This window comes from Carica papaya, chromosome 4 (assembly GCF_054855325.1).
Source record: "Carica papaya isolate Zhongbai chromosome 4, ASM5485532v1, whole genome shotgun sequence".
Classification (NCBI taxonomy): domain Eukaryota; kingdom Viridiplantae; phylum Streptophyta; class Magnoliopsida; order Brassicales; family Caricaceae; genus Carica; species Carica papaya.
Window position 1 is genome coordinate 19,911,019 of NC_142312.1, and position 16,974 is coordinate 19,927,992.

General features: G+C 32.8%; 2 protein-coding genes across 3 annotated transcripts; one reads left to right on the forward strand and one right to left on the reverse strand.

Annotated features, from left to right (window-relative positions):
- Positions 1-3,785: 3,785 nt before the first annotated feature.
- Positions 3,786-6,154, forward strand: LOC110810868 (large ribosomal subunit protein eL43). Its single transcript, XM_088218067.1, has 5 exons — positions 3,786-3,920; positions 4,963-5,002; positions 5,130-5,218; positions 5,758-5,840; positions 5,946-6,154. The coding sequence occupies exons 1-5, from the start codon at positions 3,918-3,920 to the stop codon at positions 6,007-6,009; spliced, it is 279 nt and encodes a 92-aa protein (XP_088074193.1). The 5' UTR covers positions 3,786-3,917; the 3' UTR covers positions 6,010-6,154.
- Positions 6,155-7,678: 1,524 nt separating this feature from the next.
- LOC110810850 (serine/threonine-protein kinase SAPK3-like) lies at positions 7,679-10,856 on the reverse strand. 2 transcript variants are annotated; one of them, XM_088218069.1, is made up of 9 exons: positions 10,613-10,856; positions 10,352-10,426; positions 9,885-9,986; positions 9,728-9,781; positions 9,556-9,648; positions 9,371-9,463; positions 8,397-8,501; positions 8,217-8,315; positions 7,679-8,060 (listed from the first exon to the last, which is right to left on the reverse strand). In XM_088218069.1, exons 1-9 carry the CDS (start codon positions 10,733-10,735, stop codon positions 7,797-7,799), a joined length of 1,008 nt encoding a protein of 335 aa, XP_088074195.1. In that variant the 5' UTR covers positions 10,736-10,856; the 3' UTR covers positions 7,679-7,796. The 2 variants fall into 2 exon arrangements, with proteins under 2 accessions (XP_088074195.1, XP_088074194.1); XM_088218068.1 differs by having other exon boundaries at positions 9,341-9,463.
- Positions 10,857-16,974: the final 6,118 nt, after the last annotated feature.

Here is a 16,974-nt window from a genome sequence, read left to right on the forward strand (position 1 = left end):
ATGAAATCATACACACTTTATAACATAACATATATCACACTTTTACATTTCAATCATTAAGAAACAGATTTCCTCATTTACCAGCCTACTAGTATCCATGGGGATCCATAGGGGTCCCGCTACCCGTGAACCCTTAACATTTATAACCTGATTCCAGAGCCGTCCCCATACCCCGTCCGGTATAGGCACCAAAACCATGAATCTCAATACCCCGTCCGGTATGGGCGCCAAAACACAGAAGGTCTCCATACCTCGTCCGGTATGAGAGACCACATTCCCGGTAGGGTTCCCTATGGACCCGGTCCGTCCACCATTTCCTAGGATATCTAGTCAGGCTGTCCATATTATCCATTTATCAATTCACGTAACCTTTTATTCCTTTTTTCCTCAGTCACCATCATCAAATCATACACAAACATGCAAACCAGTAGTTTATGTCAAACAAGACAATACATAACATCGGGTTCTCAGTCATTCAACCCATAATCAATAAAACAGTGATATATGCACATGAAACCATGAAATGAAAACATCAGACATCATACTGTATTTAAAACTGTAAAATAGAACAAACAACAATTGACCGACAAATACACCAGACTCGCGCTCCATTAGCGACTTTAAACAATTTCACACATCTATTGATTCATGAAATATCGTTTTATCATTTATTGAACTTTAATACCGTGATAGGAAATAGGGTGAGGGGTCCTTACTTGTTTCGGAGTCTGAATACGGTTCTACAGTGCGCCTACAAGCTGTCCCTAATTTTTCCTAAATTTTTTCCAGGGAACTGAAACACACTACTAGTACTTGCACGTGTCCCAAAAAATCCCAAATTAGACCTAGGGCCCCTTTCGGCCAATATTGCAATTCCGGCACGGCGGCTCTGCCGTGCTCTGGCGACTTGTGGCGGCGATTTGCCTCGGGTTGACCATTTTCGGTTGAATTCGGCCACGCTTGCATCGGTCCTTGCGATAGAACAACCCTAGGGCCCTCGGTGGGCCGAAAAACTGAAACTTACCGGCAGCTCCTCCGGCGTGAGTCGCGTTTTGATGTTTGGCTTCGATCAACCTGTAGAGAAAAGAACGGTGATCACAGTGGTATAAAATTTGCATCAAACGAAGGCCGGGAAGGGCCTCATCGGAGGCAAAAATTGAGGAGGGGCGCGGTGGCGTCGCTGGGTTTCAGCTGGGTTTTCCGGCCGTTTGGCCGGTGGTTTGGCTCCGGTTTGGCCATAGGCGGACTCAACGTCGAAAAACGAGCAAGGGAGAGAAAAATTACCTCGATCGGCGATCGGAAACTTCCCCGGTGCGACGGCGGGTGGCGGCGGCCGGCTCCTCCAGCGTCTGGTTCTTCTTCTCCGGCGAGCACTGGCGGCTAGGGTTTCTTTGGTCAGGTGTGGGTGAGGGTATTTATACCCTTTGCCTTTTAATCTTGACTGTCCATCAAGATTGAATCTGCACCGTCCGATCGCGATTTAATTGGGATTAAATCTGGGTCGTTCATCACGATGCAATCTGGGTCATCCATGCCTGATTGAATCTGGGCCATCCGTGAGCGTGGATCTGGGTTGTCCGTGTGTGCGGGAACGGATCTGGGCCGTCCGATCGCGCGCACGCGGATCGCCCACGTGGCCCGTTTCCTGGTCAGCGTTTTCTTGCCACGCGGCGCGTTCTGGTAGGCCATGGCTGCTGACTGGGCCGCTGACGTGGCTGCTGACGTGGTGCTGACGTGGCACAACTTTTCTAAATTGTGTTTTGACCCCCAGTTTCTGATTTTCTTTTTAAAAACACTTCCAAAATCCAAATTTTCACCACTTTTTTCCAAAATTAAATTCAATTAAATCCAAATAATATTTTTACCCAAATTTATCATTATTATTATTTTTATTTTCATCGAATTAAATTAAATAAAAAATTCAAATAAATAAATAAGAATAAAAATAAATAAATAAAATCTTTATTTTTATTCGGGTGTTACAAATTATAATAATAAGACATATTCTCTATAAATATAATTTATAAAGTATCAATTATATCATTAATGCGGCTGCGACATCATTGAATTTAGATAATCTAATACATAATGTACTATTTCTTTATAAATTATTTAATCTCTTTAAATATTATTGTAGAAAATGTTATAGTAATTGTGTAGAATATTGTTGCACGAACAAGTTCATTAGAATAATTTAACAAATTAATAAACAAGTTCTCTAAAAAAAAACTCGAATAGAATTATAAAAAAAGAAAAATCATTGAATACTCCCGTTATAAAATAAACAGATAATAAATTCCTAAAATCATTATTAGTGACTCTCAATATATCACAAAATGTTTCGTTCTAAAACAATATCAAATAGTTTTCTCTTCACTACTAGCCATTTCCTTTTATATGCATAAGAAAAAGGCTAAATTCCACCACATGACCGGGTAAAAATAAAGTTAGGAACAAATAAAGACAATAGAGAGGGGGAGAAACTCTCCCATGCTTAAATGTAAAAATGTGACTTATTAAGAATTTTTAAAAAATAATATTACTTATTAAGAATTATCTTATGAATTAAAAAAAAAAAATCCAAGGAAGTCTTTGAAGTTTTTTGTTCAAATAAAATTGTCAAATATATTTTTTTTGACAAAATTATTATAATTTTATTAAATTAAGTACTTTTGTTGTTACTCAAAATTAAATAGTTCCTTTTTTTTTTGCGTTAAGTTATTTATTTTTTGGAATTAAAATAATTATTTTTTTTATAAATAATTTAATTTTATTTTTATATTTCTGATTATGACATAATTTAATAAAATTAAATATTACATGAAAAATTATAGCAACATTAACACGAAAACAAATAAATCGATAAATTTTTTTTTAAAAAATTTATTTATCTTTTATGTAAATTAATTAATGCATGGTTGATGGTTCAAAAGAATTTTTCTTTTGCTTGTTCACTCATAAAAATCCCTTTTGACAATTTTGCTTTTCTTAGTAATCATATTTTACTACTTATCCAATAGTTAGTTTAATGAAAAATATTTTTATATATTTTAAAATAAACAAAAAATGAATTTAAAGTACATATACTTTTATGAATATACAAAAAAATTATCTAAAAATGATTAGTATATTAAAAACATATAAATATGTGGTCTTACGAATCATGTCATGTCACATGCAGTTATTAATATAGATGACATTTATTAATGTTAAATGTATCAAGTGATGTAATTTTTATAAATTTAATCATAAATAAAATTATTATGCAATCAATTTTTGTTAACGTTGCATGTATCTAAGAATGTGAGTTTCCTAAATCAAATTAAATATCACAAAATATTTAAAATTGACTGCTTTTTAATGTAAGTGCATGCCCCAATATTTAAAATTATTATAATTAATAATAATATAGTTTATATCATATTCTTATTTATTTATATTTAGAAAAAATATACTCAATTTTGACATTATTAATATATACATTGTATATGATCTTTTATTTATTATATATTATAATAAACATTATCTTAACATATTTAGGATACAAAAGAGTACAAATTCATGCTTTTAATTTATTATTAATATTCAACAAACACAAATTTTGTTAATTTTTATAATTTTTTTAAATTCAAAAATAAAATTAGAATAACTATAATTGGAAATAATCATATTCATTATATATTTTAATAACTAGAAAAAAATATATTACGAAAATTAGTTTTATAAATTAAAAAAGGTTAAAAATAAAAATTTATGGATTTAGGCCTTGGTTTAAATTTCGGCCCGTCTTGGTGGCTTATTTCATCGTCTCTATAAAAACCCTAGAAAAAGAAACCCTAGTTACCAGTCTTCGCTCTCCTCTGCTGCCGCTCTCTTCTTCTCCGCCAATCAGACGTACACTCTCCAGGTCAACAACCATGGTGCGCTTTGGCTCTTCTTCTTTTCTACATCTATCTTCTTATGTGTCGTTTTCCCTGTTTTACGTGTCTTATTACACGGATGTGTACATATACATTATGTATTCGTCGATATATGTAACTCTGCAAATTTAAGTCTATCTTAGTTGGTTTGTTTTCGTTTGACATGTTTCTTTAGTGGATTTACTGGTAAAACAATTATTTCGTTTCAGAGCCGAAAATTTTTCAATTTCAGTTTTGGTTATCTATCGTTCTCATTCAATTGAGCAATGAACTGAAGGAGAGAAGCTTTAGCGATTCAATACATAAATTGTTGTAGAAATTGGTAAAATGCATTTATTTGTGCTAAACGGTGAGAAAAAACTATGACAATATTGTGGACTTGCTTTTTCAATGTTCAATTGTTGGAGGTTATTGACAAGAAATATTTAAATTATAAAGTATAATGTTCTATTTTAAACAATTGTTTGCTTCTGTTGTTTGTGGCATCACTCTTATACGAGGGTTTAATACTTGTTTTTTTATTGCTGTACATGGTTTTTTTTCGGTGAATAAATTTTTCATGCTCTCCTTTTCTTGGTTTGACTTCCACAATTTTGTATAATTGCTTTTTCAATGTTAAATGGTTGGAGGTTATTGACAAGAAGAATTTAAACTATGAAGTATAACGTTCTAATTTTAAGCAATTGTTTTTGGTATCGCTTGTGTGCAAGGATTTAATGCCTGTTTTTTTTTTTTAATTTCTGTTCATGGTTTTCTTCGATGGATTAGTTTTGCGTGCTCTCCTTTTCTTGGTTTAACTTCCATGATTTTGTTTACTTGCTTTTTCAATGTTAAATGGTTGGAGATTATTGACAAGAAAAATTTGAACTATGAAGTATAACGTTCTGATTTTTAAGCAATTGTTTTACTTTTTGTTTGTGGTATCACTCCTATGCAAGGATTTAATACTTGTTTTCTTATTGCTGTTCATGGTTTTACTCGGTGAATTAATTTTGTCCTGTTCTCATTTTCTTGGTTTAACTTTCATGATTTTGCTTTTCAGACCAAGAGAACTAAGAAGGCTGGTATTGTTGGAAAATATGGTAAGTGCATAGTATCGGGATAGGTCTCGTTTATTTTCAATTTTGAGAAGCACTCTGCTGGGCTTTTGTCTCATTTAATGGTGAAAAATTAGGATTTATGTATTAACTGTTTAATGTGTTGAATCAGGTACCCGATATGGGGCTAGTCTGAGGAAGCAAATTAAGAAGATGGAAGTGAGTCAGCACAGCAAATACTTCTGCGAGTTCTGTGGAAAGGTACAGTATGGTCTCTTTATAGTTATGCATGGAAACATGCTGTTCAAATAGTAGCATTCTACACGCTATCGTAGCACATGATTAGTTCCCACTAGGACTTTGTTTGGAAGACAGGGCTAAGCAATGGAATTAACGGAATTGAATGGAAAATATTAAATGGAATAGAATGAAATTTTTTTTATATTATTTGGATAAGATACTAATGTTAATGAGGAGTAGAATGTTTTATCTTGTTTGGATAAGAGGGAGGAATGTAAAATTATTATTAATGTGCAAAAGGTAATAATTTCACTAGTAATAATTAAACTACTATTTGTTAACATAATTAAAATTGTCTCTGTCCATTCTACTCAATTTGGAGTAGGAAGATTTGAGGTCATTTAGGGACAAGGGATGGAAATAAATCACCTTCTTTTCTTTTCCATTCCATTAATGAATTGTCTCCTAAACAATATTAAATATTCCTCTCATGAACATTTCCAATTTAATCTCCTCCTCTTCCAAACAAACCTTTAATTTATAATATTGTCTTTCAACAGTATGCAGTGAAGAGAAAGGCTGTTGGAATTTGGGGCTGTAAGGACTGCGGGAAAGTCAAAGCCGGTGGTGCTTACACATTGAAGTAAGATCCTAACTCCGTTATCTCATCATCTATTTGCCCCATCAAGTTTGTTTGAAATTTTCTCTCCAAGTTACTAATACAGGATTTTTGTTATTAACTTAACAGCACGGCCAGTGCTGTGACAGTGAGGAGCACCATTAGGAGGCTGAGGGAGCAAACTGAGAGCTAAATTACCAGCTTGTAGTGCTATGTAAGTTCTAGTTGTAAGATGCTACTATTTTTGCTCATGATTGTCATTTCTATACTAGAAGGACTAAGTCTGAATTGGGTACTATTGAATTTATGTTTTAATTTTGATCACATATTTGCTGTTATCCCTGAAGCTGCATCGATGCTGGTTAATTCATTGGAATCTGTTCTCTGCTTTATATTCTCCACATGTTTTCTTATGTTCTCTAGTATAAGTGTTTGTGTTTAGCTGGTAATAGTTATAGTTTCTAAACCGATTTCACCACTATGAACATGAACAAAGTCTCATCAATTTATAAGGGTAAATTACGAAAGTAAATTATATTGGTGTATTTATATAAATAAAAATATGATTGAATTTTTGGGAATATGTAAAAATGTGATTTGTTTTGTTAATAATCATCTTTCTTTAGTGATATCAAGTGTAAATGCAATTTTTCAAGATGGCCGTAATGGAAGAAACAAGAAATTTAAATTAACAAGAAAATTTTATTTCAATTTTTATAAAATATATATTTTTATATGAACCGATAGGGATTTACAGAAAGCATAAGAATAATAAAACAAGTAGAAAATTATGAATACAAGGACTCAAAAATCAAATCAAATCAAATCAAATACATAACCACCAAATACATAAAAAGGATTTTACCAAAAATAAATACATAAATCAAACTAAAAAAATTACAACGCCAAACAAAAAAAAAAAGAAGATGAACTATACCTATGTAATAGCATTAATTTTAAGAAATATAAATATGCAGTAAAAGTAAAAAAAAAAAATAAAATAAAAAATAAATATATAAATATAGACTATTAACCAAAAGAAATTAAATTTTAACAAAAAATAACATATGTATACATATTATTAAAAAAAAAGCACAACATAAAAAATAAAAACACAATTTGATAAATTGCATTAATGCATGCAATATCCTGAAGTGGTAGATATTTTCTTCCGAGATGTTATAATTTATCCAATGATAAATATTATTCATCAAATTCAACCTTTTACATATATATTTTATTTTATATTAATAAGATTATGTATTAAGATTATATTTTATACTACACCTATTTTCTATTAATAAAATTTATACGATCAAGCTATATAATCTGCGAGGGTTAAAGCTTAAGTTTTAACTAATTTAGTCAATACAAGGTTTGAAACAAATCGTATTCGTATATTTAGAAGTGATAGATTTATAGTTAGCCACTTGGTTAATTTCAGCCCTCAATGAAATACAAACTTTAAAGCTATAAATATTATAATTTCCATTATGTTCTTTTAATTAATTTAATACTTAGTGAATATTAGTTATTTTAATTTTATGTCTGAAATCTCACCACCCCCACTAAAATTTAACAAAATTTTTAATTTTTAATTAGAATTTTATAGTTCAATGGTAGGGTGTTATCATTGTTAAAATTTAACAATAGTTAAAATATTCATATTTTATTTATTTATTTATGATGATAAAAAAAATAAAATATTAAATTAATTTAATCAAAATTCAAATTTAAAACTCATGCAATCAATATCTTAATTTTTGGTTAACCCGAGAAAAACTAGAAAAAAAATCTCATTTAATTAGATACGTAGATTAAGAAAAGGGACACCAAAAGAATTAACGGTATGAGATAGAAAGTAAAAAATAATAATATAACATTCACTAAAGATTTTTATCTGCTCCCAGAGCACAACAGAGTCCACTTTTTTACAATGCCACAAATTATTTGAAAGAGCCAATTCTAAATAGGACTGTTTCATAAATTAGGCAAATAGTCACCACTGACATCAACCTCACTTTCTAAATCATCTGTGTCTGATTCCCCACCACCACCACCACCTGTTTTCCCTTCTTTCCCCGGAATCCCAGCATCTTGTATGATATGCATTATTTCTTCGACACTCTGACATGCTCCATCCCCTTCTTTTTCCTTGTACTTTGTTTTCTCAATCTCTACAATCTCTTTTGGCAAATTTTTAAGGAACCAAGGATGTTGCTTAATCTCTGGAATTGTAATCCTCTTCAAAAGAAAACAATTTGTAAACATCATCCAAAAACCTCACATACTAAAACTAAATGTTCCCTTCACTGCTTTTTCCATCATTTCTCCATGTCCATATCTCAGCAAAATCTTTGAAGTCCTTTGTACAAGGAAAATACCTCAGAGAAATCTTACCTGTGCCGGATTAGCAACGAATATGCGAGAAAGGAGGTGTCTGCAATCCGCAGATACACGTACATAATCTGGTATAGAGTACTGAACACTCATTATTCTCTGTAAAAGTAACAACCAATTTTAGTGCTGTGGTTTAAGTTGGAAAGCAGATTCTTATCTGTTTGACCAGGGAACTCTTACCGCAATTGTCTTACGGAAATTTCTAGGATCTTCTGGATCCTCAAAGGGGTAAGCTCCAACCAACATCACATATAGTGTAACACCACAGGACCAAACATCTGAAATCTACAACTAATAGACTATCAATCAGATTGCAAAATGAGAAATCTTATTATTTCAGAGTCCAGTTATGAGTTATCTAAAAAAAAAAGACAGCAATTATGAGAAAAGCTTTTTATTCATTAAAATAGAAATTCAGATAAAAGGTTAAAGAAAATTCAAGACATGCTGCCACCCAAATTGAAACTTTAGCCATTTTTTCTTTAATGATAAATATAAGATAAATGGACCATTTTTAAACTGTGCGTTCATTTCAAAGTTGAGGTTCCAGTTTAAGTTATCAGGACAAAGCTTAATAAACATGAAAGAGATTTCCACTTGGGATGGACAGCTTTTTCTCTTCTACCCCTTCCAGAAACATTTTCCTTGACTCCAGCCTTCATGATTATGGAACAAATAGTTCCATTTGAATACGGCACACCTAGAGGAAAGAACTGAAAATTTAGGGCACTATCCATAAAGAACACCTTTTGTGTTGTTGATTTACAAGGAAGATGCCCTATGATGGTCAAAAAGCAACCACTCAAGTCTTCAAATTAAGGCCTAACCATGTTATAGTGAAATCTACATTCATGCCTCAGTGCTTAATACAGAAACAGAGAAATCAAAGAACTCATAGATAGAGACAACAACGATACTGCAGAAAAATAAATGTAATAGCTGCTAAACAATTTGCACTGAAGCGGAAAAGAGCAGCATAACTAATTAATTCTTTCACATCTGCAACCATTCATTGCATATTTCCTGACAATATGCTAGATATGATATTCCATGTTTATTAAAAGAACAGAACTGCAAAATTACTCCTATCTAATTCTTAGATGATAATAAAACATGAAACTCACGGTTATAACTGTAATGCATGCACTTGGTACCTTTCCATCATATTCCTTACGTGACAATACTTCTGGAGCAATGTATGCTGGTGTCCCGACTGTTGACTTGGGTTGCGAGTGTAGTAAAGCGGACTGTCAGCCATAAAGAATGTCAAAATTATTATAAACAGGAAATGTAAGATAACTTAGACATAATTTTTAACTATTCAGATAAAGAGGTTAACCTTGGAGTAACCAAAGTCACATATTTTGAGACGTGGTGTTGGGCTCCCATCCAAGAGTGTATTTTCTAGTTTCAGATCTCTGTGACAAATTTCCTGTAACAAAAGCAATAAAATATGTGACAGAACATACAAATTGAAGGAGAAATATGAAATACTAGAACTAATACCATACCATGGTGTGGCAATAACTGACGCCAGATATTAGCTGCTGGAAGAAAAATCTTGCCTGCAGTAAGCAGGAAATGTTAACCAAGTTACCATCAGTTTACTTCCAGGTGGAGAAATCCGGACAGAAAATGACTGAGTGTATTGGGTTCCAAGTTCACAACCTCATCTTCACTGAACCGACCAGCACTGCATATTCTCTCAAAAAGTTCACCACCAGCAGCATACTCCATGACAATTGCTAAATGGGTCGGAGTTAACAACACCTACACACAGAAGTGATCTCTCAAAGCATCCTCTTGAAAATGTAAGACTAAAAAAAGGAATTTATCTCAATCATTTTGGGACAACTTTTAGTTTAGCATAATTATTTTCCCCTGCCAATCATTTAACCAAAAGTAACTTAATTGAACTCCCTGAAAAATCATATAGATGTTGTAAACTTATGGACACAGATTGTTTTCCCTCGTTTTAGAATGTGGAGAACATTCTCAATAACTTCACCAATTTGTTTGTCTCTAAAACTGCAAAATGATTTGCTTTTTGATGAGAATTCGGGTGTGCTGCTGGTATAATAACCATTCTCTCTGCTTCAGTACAGCATAAGATTCAGGAAAATAAACTCATTTACCTCTTTGAACCTGATAATATTTGGATGCCTTAGAGATCTATGATTAATTATCTCCCTCTGCACATTTTCATCAATCTGGAAAACAGTGCCCACGGTGAGCAATTCTCATAGAAAAAAGCAGAAGAAATAGAAGTGAATTTTATAAAACCACTCCATTTGCAACAAGCAGTAGATGAAGAAAGTCAATTTTAAAATCTGAAACAATTAGCCAAGGAACAAATGAATTGTATAATCGATTAGTAATCTCGAAAAGCAAATTACCTTTTTTCCTCTTTCGATGTATTTGACTGCAAAAAGCTCCTTGGTGTTCTTATCTCTCACCAGCCTCGCCACACCAAAATTCCCTGAACCAAGCTCCTTCAATGGCTCGTACTTCTCCTCCATCCCACAGAAACAAGGAATCCAGCCACAGAAGAAACTTCCTCAGAAAGAAAACGAGAGATTAAACAATGAGGAAGAAGAAATGGCAGCCACCGGTCTTCGTTTAAATTTTTCTTCACGCTTCAATTTTTAAAATAATAAAATATATATTTATATATTATTTTTTATTTTTTATTTATAAAAAAAAGACAACGAAGAGCTGAAAACGACGCGTTTCGGATCCTAAAAGGCAAGAGCGACAGGGACAAAAATAGATGACGAATGTCTGACGTAACGGGACACGCGGTTGTTAGATAATCAATGCGGGATGCGTACGTTAAGGGGGTGATTAGATTTGAGGGGCGGGGTGGACAGGATAAGTCGCTTTCAGCGTCGGTGTCAGAAGAATATAGTGTAGTATGCTAGCGTGCACCTTGTGGGAATGACTTCAAACTCTACTGTAATGGTGATTGGGAAGTTGGTAGCATCCAATCATGAGACATAAATAAATAAACTCAATTTGACCCACAACATATTTTAAATGCATTAATTTTATTTCAAAATTTATGTTCACTTTTTTTATTTTTCAGAAATTATTATTTAACAGTGAATTACTCAGTCTATACTCTAGATAGTATTATACACTCTATAATAAGTATTATGGTAGAAAATTATATTACCCATATATATATATATATTTTCTTAATATAATATTTATTTTTAGTACTAATTATAAAATTGATTTAAAAAAAAATTAAGAAATGTCTTTTAAAAAGTGATGAAGGGATGCAAGGCCTCATGTTTTATCAACTTTAGAAGAGTAAGAGAAGAAAACTTTGAGTTAAAAAGCGGTAGTGGCCTTTTTTTTTTACAAAATTCAAATCGAACTTGGGAATAAATTAAATCGATCCACCTCTGTATATCTTTTATTTAAATTAAAAATGTTATATATATATTTTTTGTAGTTTTATATTTTTAATTAAGATTAAAATATATATAATAATTTATTATTAACTATAATTGGGTTCGAGCAGGAATTTTGCATTCAAACATGAATTGATCTTACTCAATAAATTTTTGTCTATTTTTTATTTAGTCCTCAAAGTATTTTATATTACAAAATAATCTCCAAAATTTTCAAACAATTAACACCATTAAAAAAATGAATGGAAAATTTTGAATCAACTTATTTTGCTTGTAAAAATTATTATTATTTTTTTCTCTCTCCCCTTGTTGTCACTAAAAGGTGTGCAAATCCCAGTTTGCACCGAAAAACCAAACCGAACCAGTTTAGATTGTTTGAACTGGACCAAATTATGTTTGATCCAGTTTTTAAATCCATGGATAGAGGGACCGAGAAAATCAATCAATCCAAACCAGTCCGGTCCAAGTCTAAACTAATAACAAAAAATTGAAAAAATAACTTCAAATACAAAAACACAAAACCATAAGTATATATATAGAGGTGCCAAGACTCTACCCATCCAATCGACCAACCACCCACACTCCCCAGCATTTGGCTGCACCTTACTCTAACTCCCTCTCCTACTATCCTGCTAGCTGCATCACTCAACTCCTGCTATGTCGTCCTTCCCACTAGTTGCTCAACTCTTCTCCTCAAAGAACTTGATATCGCTGGGCGTTTGGCCTCATCGCTTGGATCTCGACGTCTCACCCTTTCTCAAGCCTCACTTGCTGCTATCAGTCCTCTCCAAATATCCTCTCCTTTGTTTCAACTACTCCAACAGTCCAACATCATTTGCAACTGAAAGGAACAAATCTGAGTATATTAGATCAAATGGAAAAATGGGCAAGTTTTCTTCTTTTTCTTTTAATGATTGAGGAGTGTGGTTCAGGTTTTTGGTCCATTCGATTTGGACTGAGACCGGACTAGAAAAATTTGGTATAGACCGAGAAGACCAAATCTAATACGATGATGGAGTATTTGATTCGGAGTTAAAACTTTTTTAGTTGTAGTTCGAACTGGTCTGAGCTAGTCTTGGACTGATACACACCCTTAGCTATCACCCCACATTCTTTCTTTCTTTCTCTCTCTCTCTCTCTCTCTTGCACTCATCATTGTCTCTCTACTATCATAACTCACTCTAACTCGCTCACCCTCTCCTTCTGTCCTCGTAAGTATCTTTCTCTCTTTTCACACAAAAATAATTTTTACCATTATAACAAAAATACATTACACTATTTATTTATTTTAAATAAATTAAGCAAAAACGTAACTAAAATATAAGATAAAGAACTAAAAACCAATATCTCTCTCCCTTTGCTACTGATGATAAATTTAACTCTATTAATATTCCAAATTAACACCCTTTTCCACGAAGTTAAACCACCTCTACCACCTTTTCTGCCAAAACCACATCCTCCTCTTTTGTTGCGACTACCATGACTGTTGTCTTAGCTACCTCTGAAGCTACCACCACCTCTTGGGGGTCACATTACTCCTCCACTAGTCTTCTCAAGTTTTTTTGGTTAGTGGGTGGCTTCAAAATGGTTTTCTAAGGTTTTGATGTACTCAACGTTGGGTCCCATTTAAAAAATAATTAATTGTATAAATTAAAAAATCATGAGGTAAAATAATAATAATAATTAGCAAAAAATGACTTTTAAAAAAATGGACATATGATTTAACATGGAAAACCCTCTAGTGTAGAGAGAAAAACTACGGACAGAACTCCAAATCAAATCCACTATATCTAAAAATCTTATCTCTTACGAATTTTCAGCGACATGGTAAAAAATTTGTAACACCCCTACTTTTTGGCAATTAACGGATTTTAAATTTACGATATTTCAAGCCTACTGTCATATAAAATTTTCGTTGAATTATGAGTCATTCTTATTTTAATTAGTTTTTCCAAATTTTTATCTGAATTAACTAAAATTTTATGAGAAAAACGACGAAGAAGATAAATGGTTTCGGAAAACATAGCCTGTGGCTCCTGACCTACAAGCCGCGATCCACAACCGTGGACAACCTGCACAACAAGCCCGCGCACTAGGCACACGCACAACGCTACAACATGTTGTCACCGATGGGACGACTTTGTCTCGTCGGTCAATGGCCACTCTTGGCCTTTCTTTTCTTTCTTTGGCCGTGCTTGGTGGGCCCAAAATCCACAATTTTACTCTATTTCACTGATTTTTGCCAAGTGGTGCAAATATGACTTTTTCTTTTTCTATTTAAACCTTGTCCTCTCTATTTCTCCACACCATTCTTCCTTCTTCCCTTTTCCAAAATTTAGAGAAAAAAAGAAGAGAGACTTTTAGAGAAAGAAAGATGAAGCTTTTAAGAAGAGTAAATAGCAAGAAAATAAAAAAAAGTTTGGAATTTCGAAAATTTGTTTAATTGAGTTTTAGAAGCTCTTCCTTCACTACCGAAAGGCTAAGTCAACCCAATTATGGTAAGGGATTCTTTAGTATTTATTTCTACACCTCTAAGTGCTCTTTTTAGATAAACAAAGTAACGATAATGTAAAATAGTTATGAATGCTTGCTTGGTGACATATTTTGATTTGTGTTGGTTGGTAAATTATTCGGTAATTTTATACTTTCTTTGTACGAGTGACAAAAAAATAGACTTTTTATAGGTATTGACCCTTTACCTGTTAGTAAGAGTAAAGGGGTGTTTTAAGGAGCCTCAGTTGCGAGAAAAAGTCCGATGGTCAGAACCGAAAATAATGAATTTTGCCGAATGAGTTGGACCCCACCGGGTTCCGAACTAAGGCATGATACATGACAATTGTTACATCATTGAGATACATGAATGCAAGGTGATATTTTCCATTGTTGACTTATTAGTTTGACATTTAATGTCTCCACAGTATTTGATATTATTTAATCATGGAGTATTGAGTGTGATGTATGAAGATTAGAAATTGCATACGCGTTTGACCATTTGCCTTACCTTGATAATGGTGAAAAGGGTTATTCTAGTGGATCTTGGTTAAAGAGGATGACCCGAAGGTCAAGTCTGGGTAAAATGGACCTTTGGGCCGGATATGTGAAATAAACCTTCGGGTCGAACATGAGCCTTTAGGTTAAATATGTGAAAAAAGAAACCTATGAGCCAGATAAATTATAAAATTCCTCTGGATTCGAAAACGGTTGCATTGAACATGTAGTATGCATATAAAAGAATATGAAATTACTATGAGTATGAATTAAATAAATGAAAAAAAAGAAAAAATTCGTTCGACTATTATCTCTATGGGGTTTTCGTTTCTCCCTCCTCTGAATAAGTGTTAGTGAACCTCTCCCTTATGGATTTTACCATGTTTTCGTCTGGAAAGTCTTCCAAAAATCCTGTGAATTAATTTTTACCATGTTGCTGGAAATCCACAAGAGGTAAGAGAAAAATCTTTTCTGATTACATGTACGACTTACTCTTATCTTCCTCTTGATGGTGGTAGGCTAGAATTAACAATATTTTTCTCCAACTTTGAGGGAATGTTCGCACATCCATTGCTCAATTATCACTATTAAGTTTCATCGTCTTTGTACATAACTGATACTTGTCACGAATCATCACCTTAGTCAACATGTCAGCTAGATTCTCATTAGCGTGAATCTTCTCCAAAGAACTCATCTTTAAGAAGCTTAGTAGCTAAAAGTAATGAAGTTCGCTTACAAATCAATTTTTTGCCTAAAAAGTCTCCCAAAAATCCTATGAATTGATTTTTACCATTCTGTTGGAAATTTGCAAGAGGTAAGGGGCAAACCTTTTTAGGTTACGTGTATGAATTACTCTTATCTTCTTCTTGATGGTGATCGGTAAGAACTAACAATCTTTCCCTCCAGTCCATGAGGGAATGTCCACACATCTATTACTCAATTATCACTCAGTCCCACTATCTTTGTATAAAACTGATATTTTTCATGAATCAACATCTCCAAGAAGCTCAGTAAATAAAAGTAATAAAGTAGGGTATGAGTTTAAAGAAAATTGACGCTGATGAGAATCTAACTAACATCTTGACTAAGGTAGTGACCTGTGACAAGTATATGTTCTACACTAAAATGGTGAGACTGAGTGACAATTGAGTAATGAATATGTAGCTATTTCGATGGGCTAGAGAGAAAGATTATTAGTTCCACCCCATTATTATTAAGAAGAAGATAAGAGTAAGTCATACATGCAATCGAAAAAAATTTACCTATGATATCTTGCAGATTTTCAGTGACATGGTAACAATCAATTCATGGGATTTTTGAAAGATTTTCTTGGCGGAAAAATTAATCTTCATAGCTTATCTCACCTATAAATCAAATTTTTCACTCAAAAAATCTTCTAAAAATCCTATAAATTGAATTTTACTATGCTGCTAAAAATCCATAAGAGTTAAAAGACAAATATTTTCTGATTGCGTGTACGACTTACTCTAATATTCTTTCTTGATGGTGATGGGTTGAAACTAATAATTTCTCTCTCCAGTTAAAGAGGAAATGTTTGCACATTTATTGCTCAATTGTCACTTAATCTCATTATCTTGGTGCAGAACTGATACTTATCATAAATTACTAACTTTATCAATATGTCAGTTACATTCTCATCAACATGAATCTTCTCTAAAGAACTCATTTATAAGAAATTCAGCAAATAAAAGTAATGCAATAGAAGATGAGTTTTTTGAAAAAAAATTCACATTGATGAGAATCTAGCTCTCATGTTGACTAATGTGGTGATTCGTGATAAGTATTAGTTATACACTAAGATGGTGGGACTGAGTGACAATTGAGCAATGGATATGTAAATATTCTCTTATGGGCTGGGGAAAGAGATTTTTAGTTCAAGTCTATCACTGTTAAAAAGAAAATAAGAGTAAATTGCACATACAACTGAAAAAAATATGTTTATAACCTCTTATAGATTTTCAGCGGGGTAGTAAAAATCAAATTTTTCGTCTGAAAAATCTTTTAAAAATGTCATGAATTGATTTTTACCATGCTGCTAAAAATTTGCAAGAGGTAAGAGGAAAATATTTTTCGGTTACATGTATGGGTTACATATTTGGAGTAGATTCCATTTTGAGAGAGTTGAAAAAGCACTATCTCGTTGAAAGGTTCAATCCATTTGCCCTTTCTCAACACATTTCTTTAGACAAAGACTCCGTTTTTATCTTTTTCTTAATGGTGATAGATTAAAACTAACAATCTCCTCCTCTAGCCCATGAAGGAAAGTCTGCACATTTACTGCCTAATTATCACTCAATCCTATTATTCTTTTTTTGCAGAACTGATAATTG

Bases quoted from the DNA above. Each gene is read 5' to 3' on its own strand.
- LOC110810868 (XM_088218067.1), top strand. The intron at 5,003-5,129 runs GTAAGTGCATAG...GTGTTGAATCAG, and splicing joins TGGTATTGTTGGAAAATATG to GTACCCGATATGGGGCTAGT. The intron at 5,219-5,757 runs GTACAGTATGGT...GTCTTTCAACAG, and splicing joins TCTGCGAGTTCTGTGGAAAG to TATGCAGTGAAGAGAAAGGC.
- LOC110810850 (XM_088218068.1), bottom strand. From the start codon at position 10,735: ATGGAGGAGAAGTACGAGCCATTGAAGGAGCTTGGTTCAGGGAATTTT. The intron at 9,987-10,351 runs GTAAATGAGTTT...TTCTGTGTGTAG, and splicing joins ATATTATCAGGTTCAAAGAG to GTGTTGTTAACTCCGACCCA. The intron at 9,782-9,884 runs GTTGTGAACTTG...TGCTTACTGCAG, and splicing joins GTCGGTTCAGTGAAGATGAG to GCAAGATTTTTCTTCCAGCA.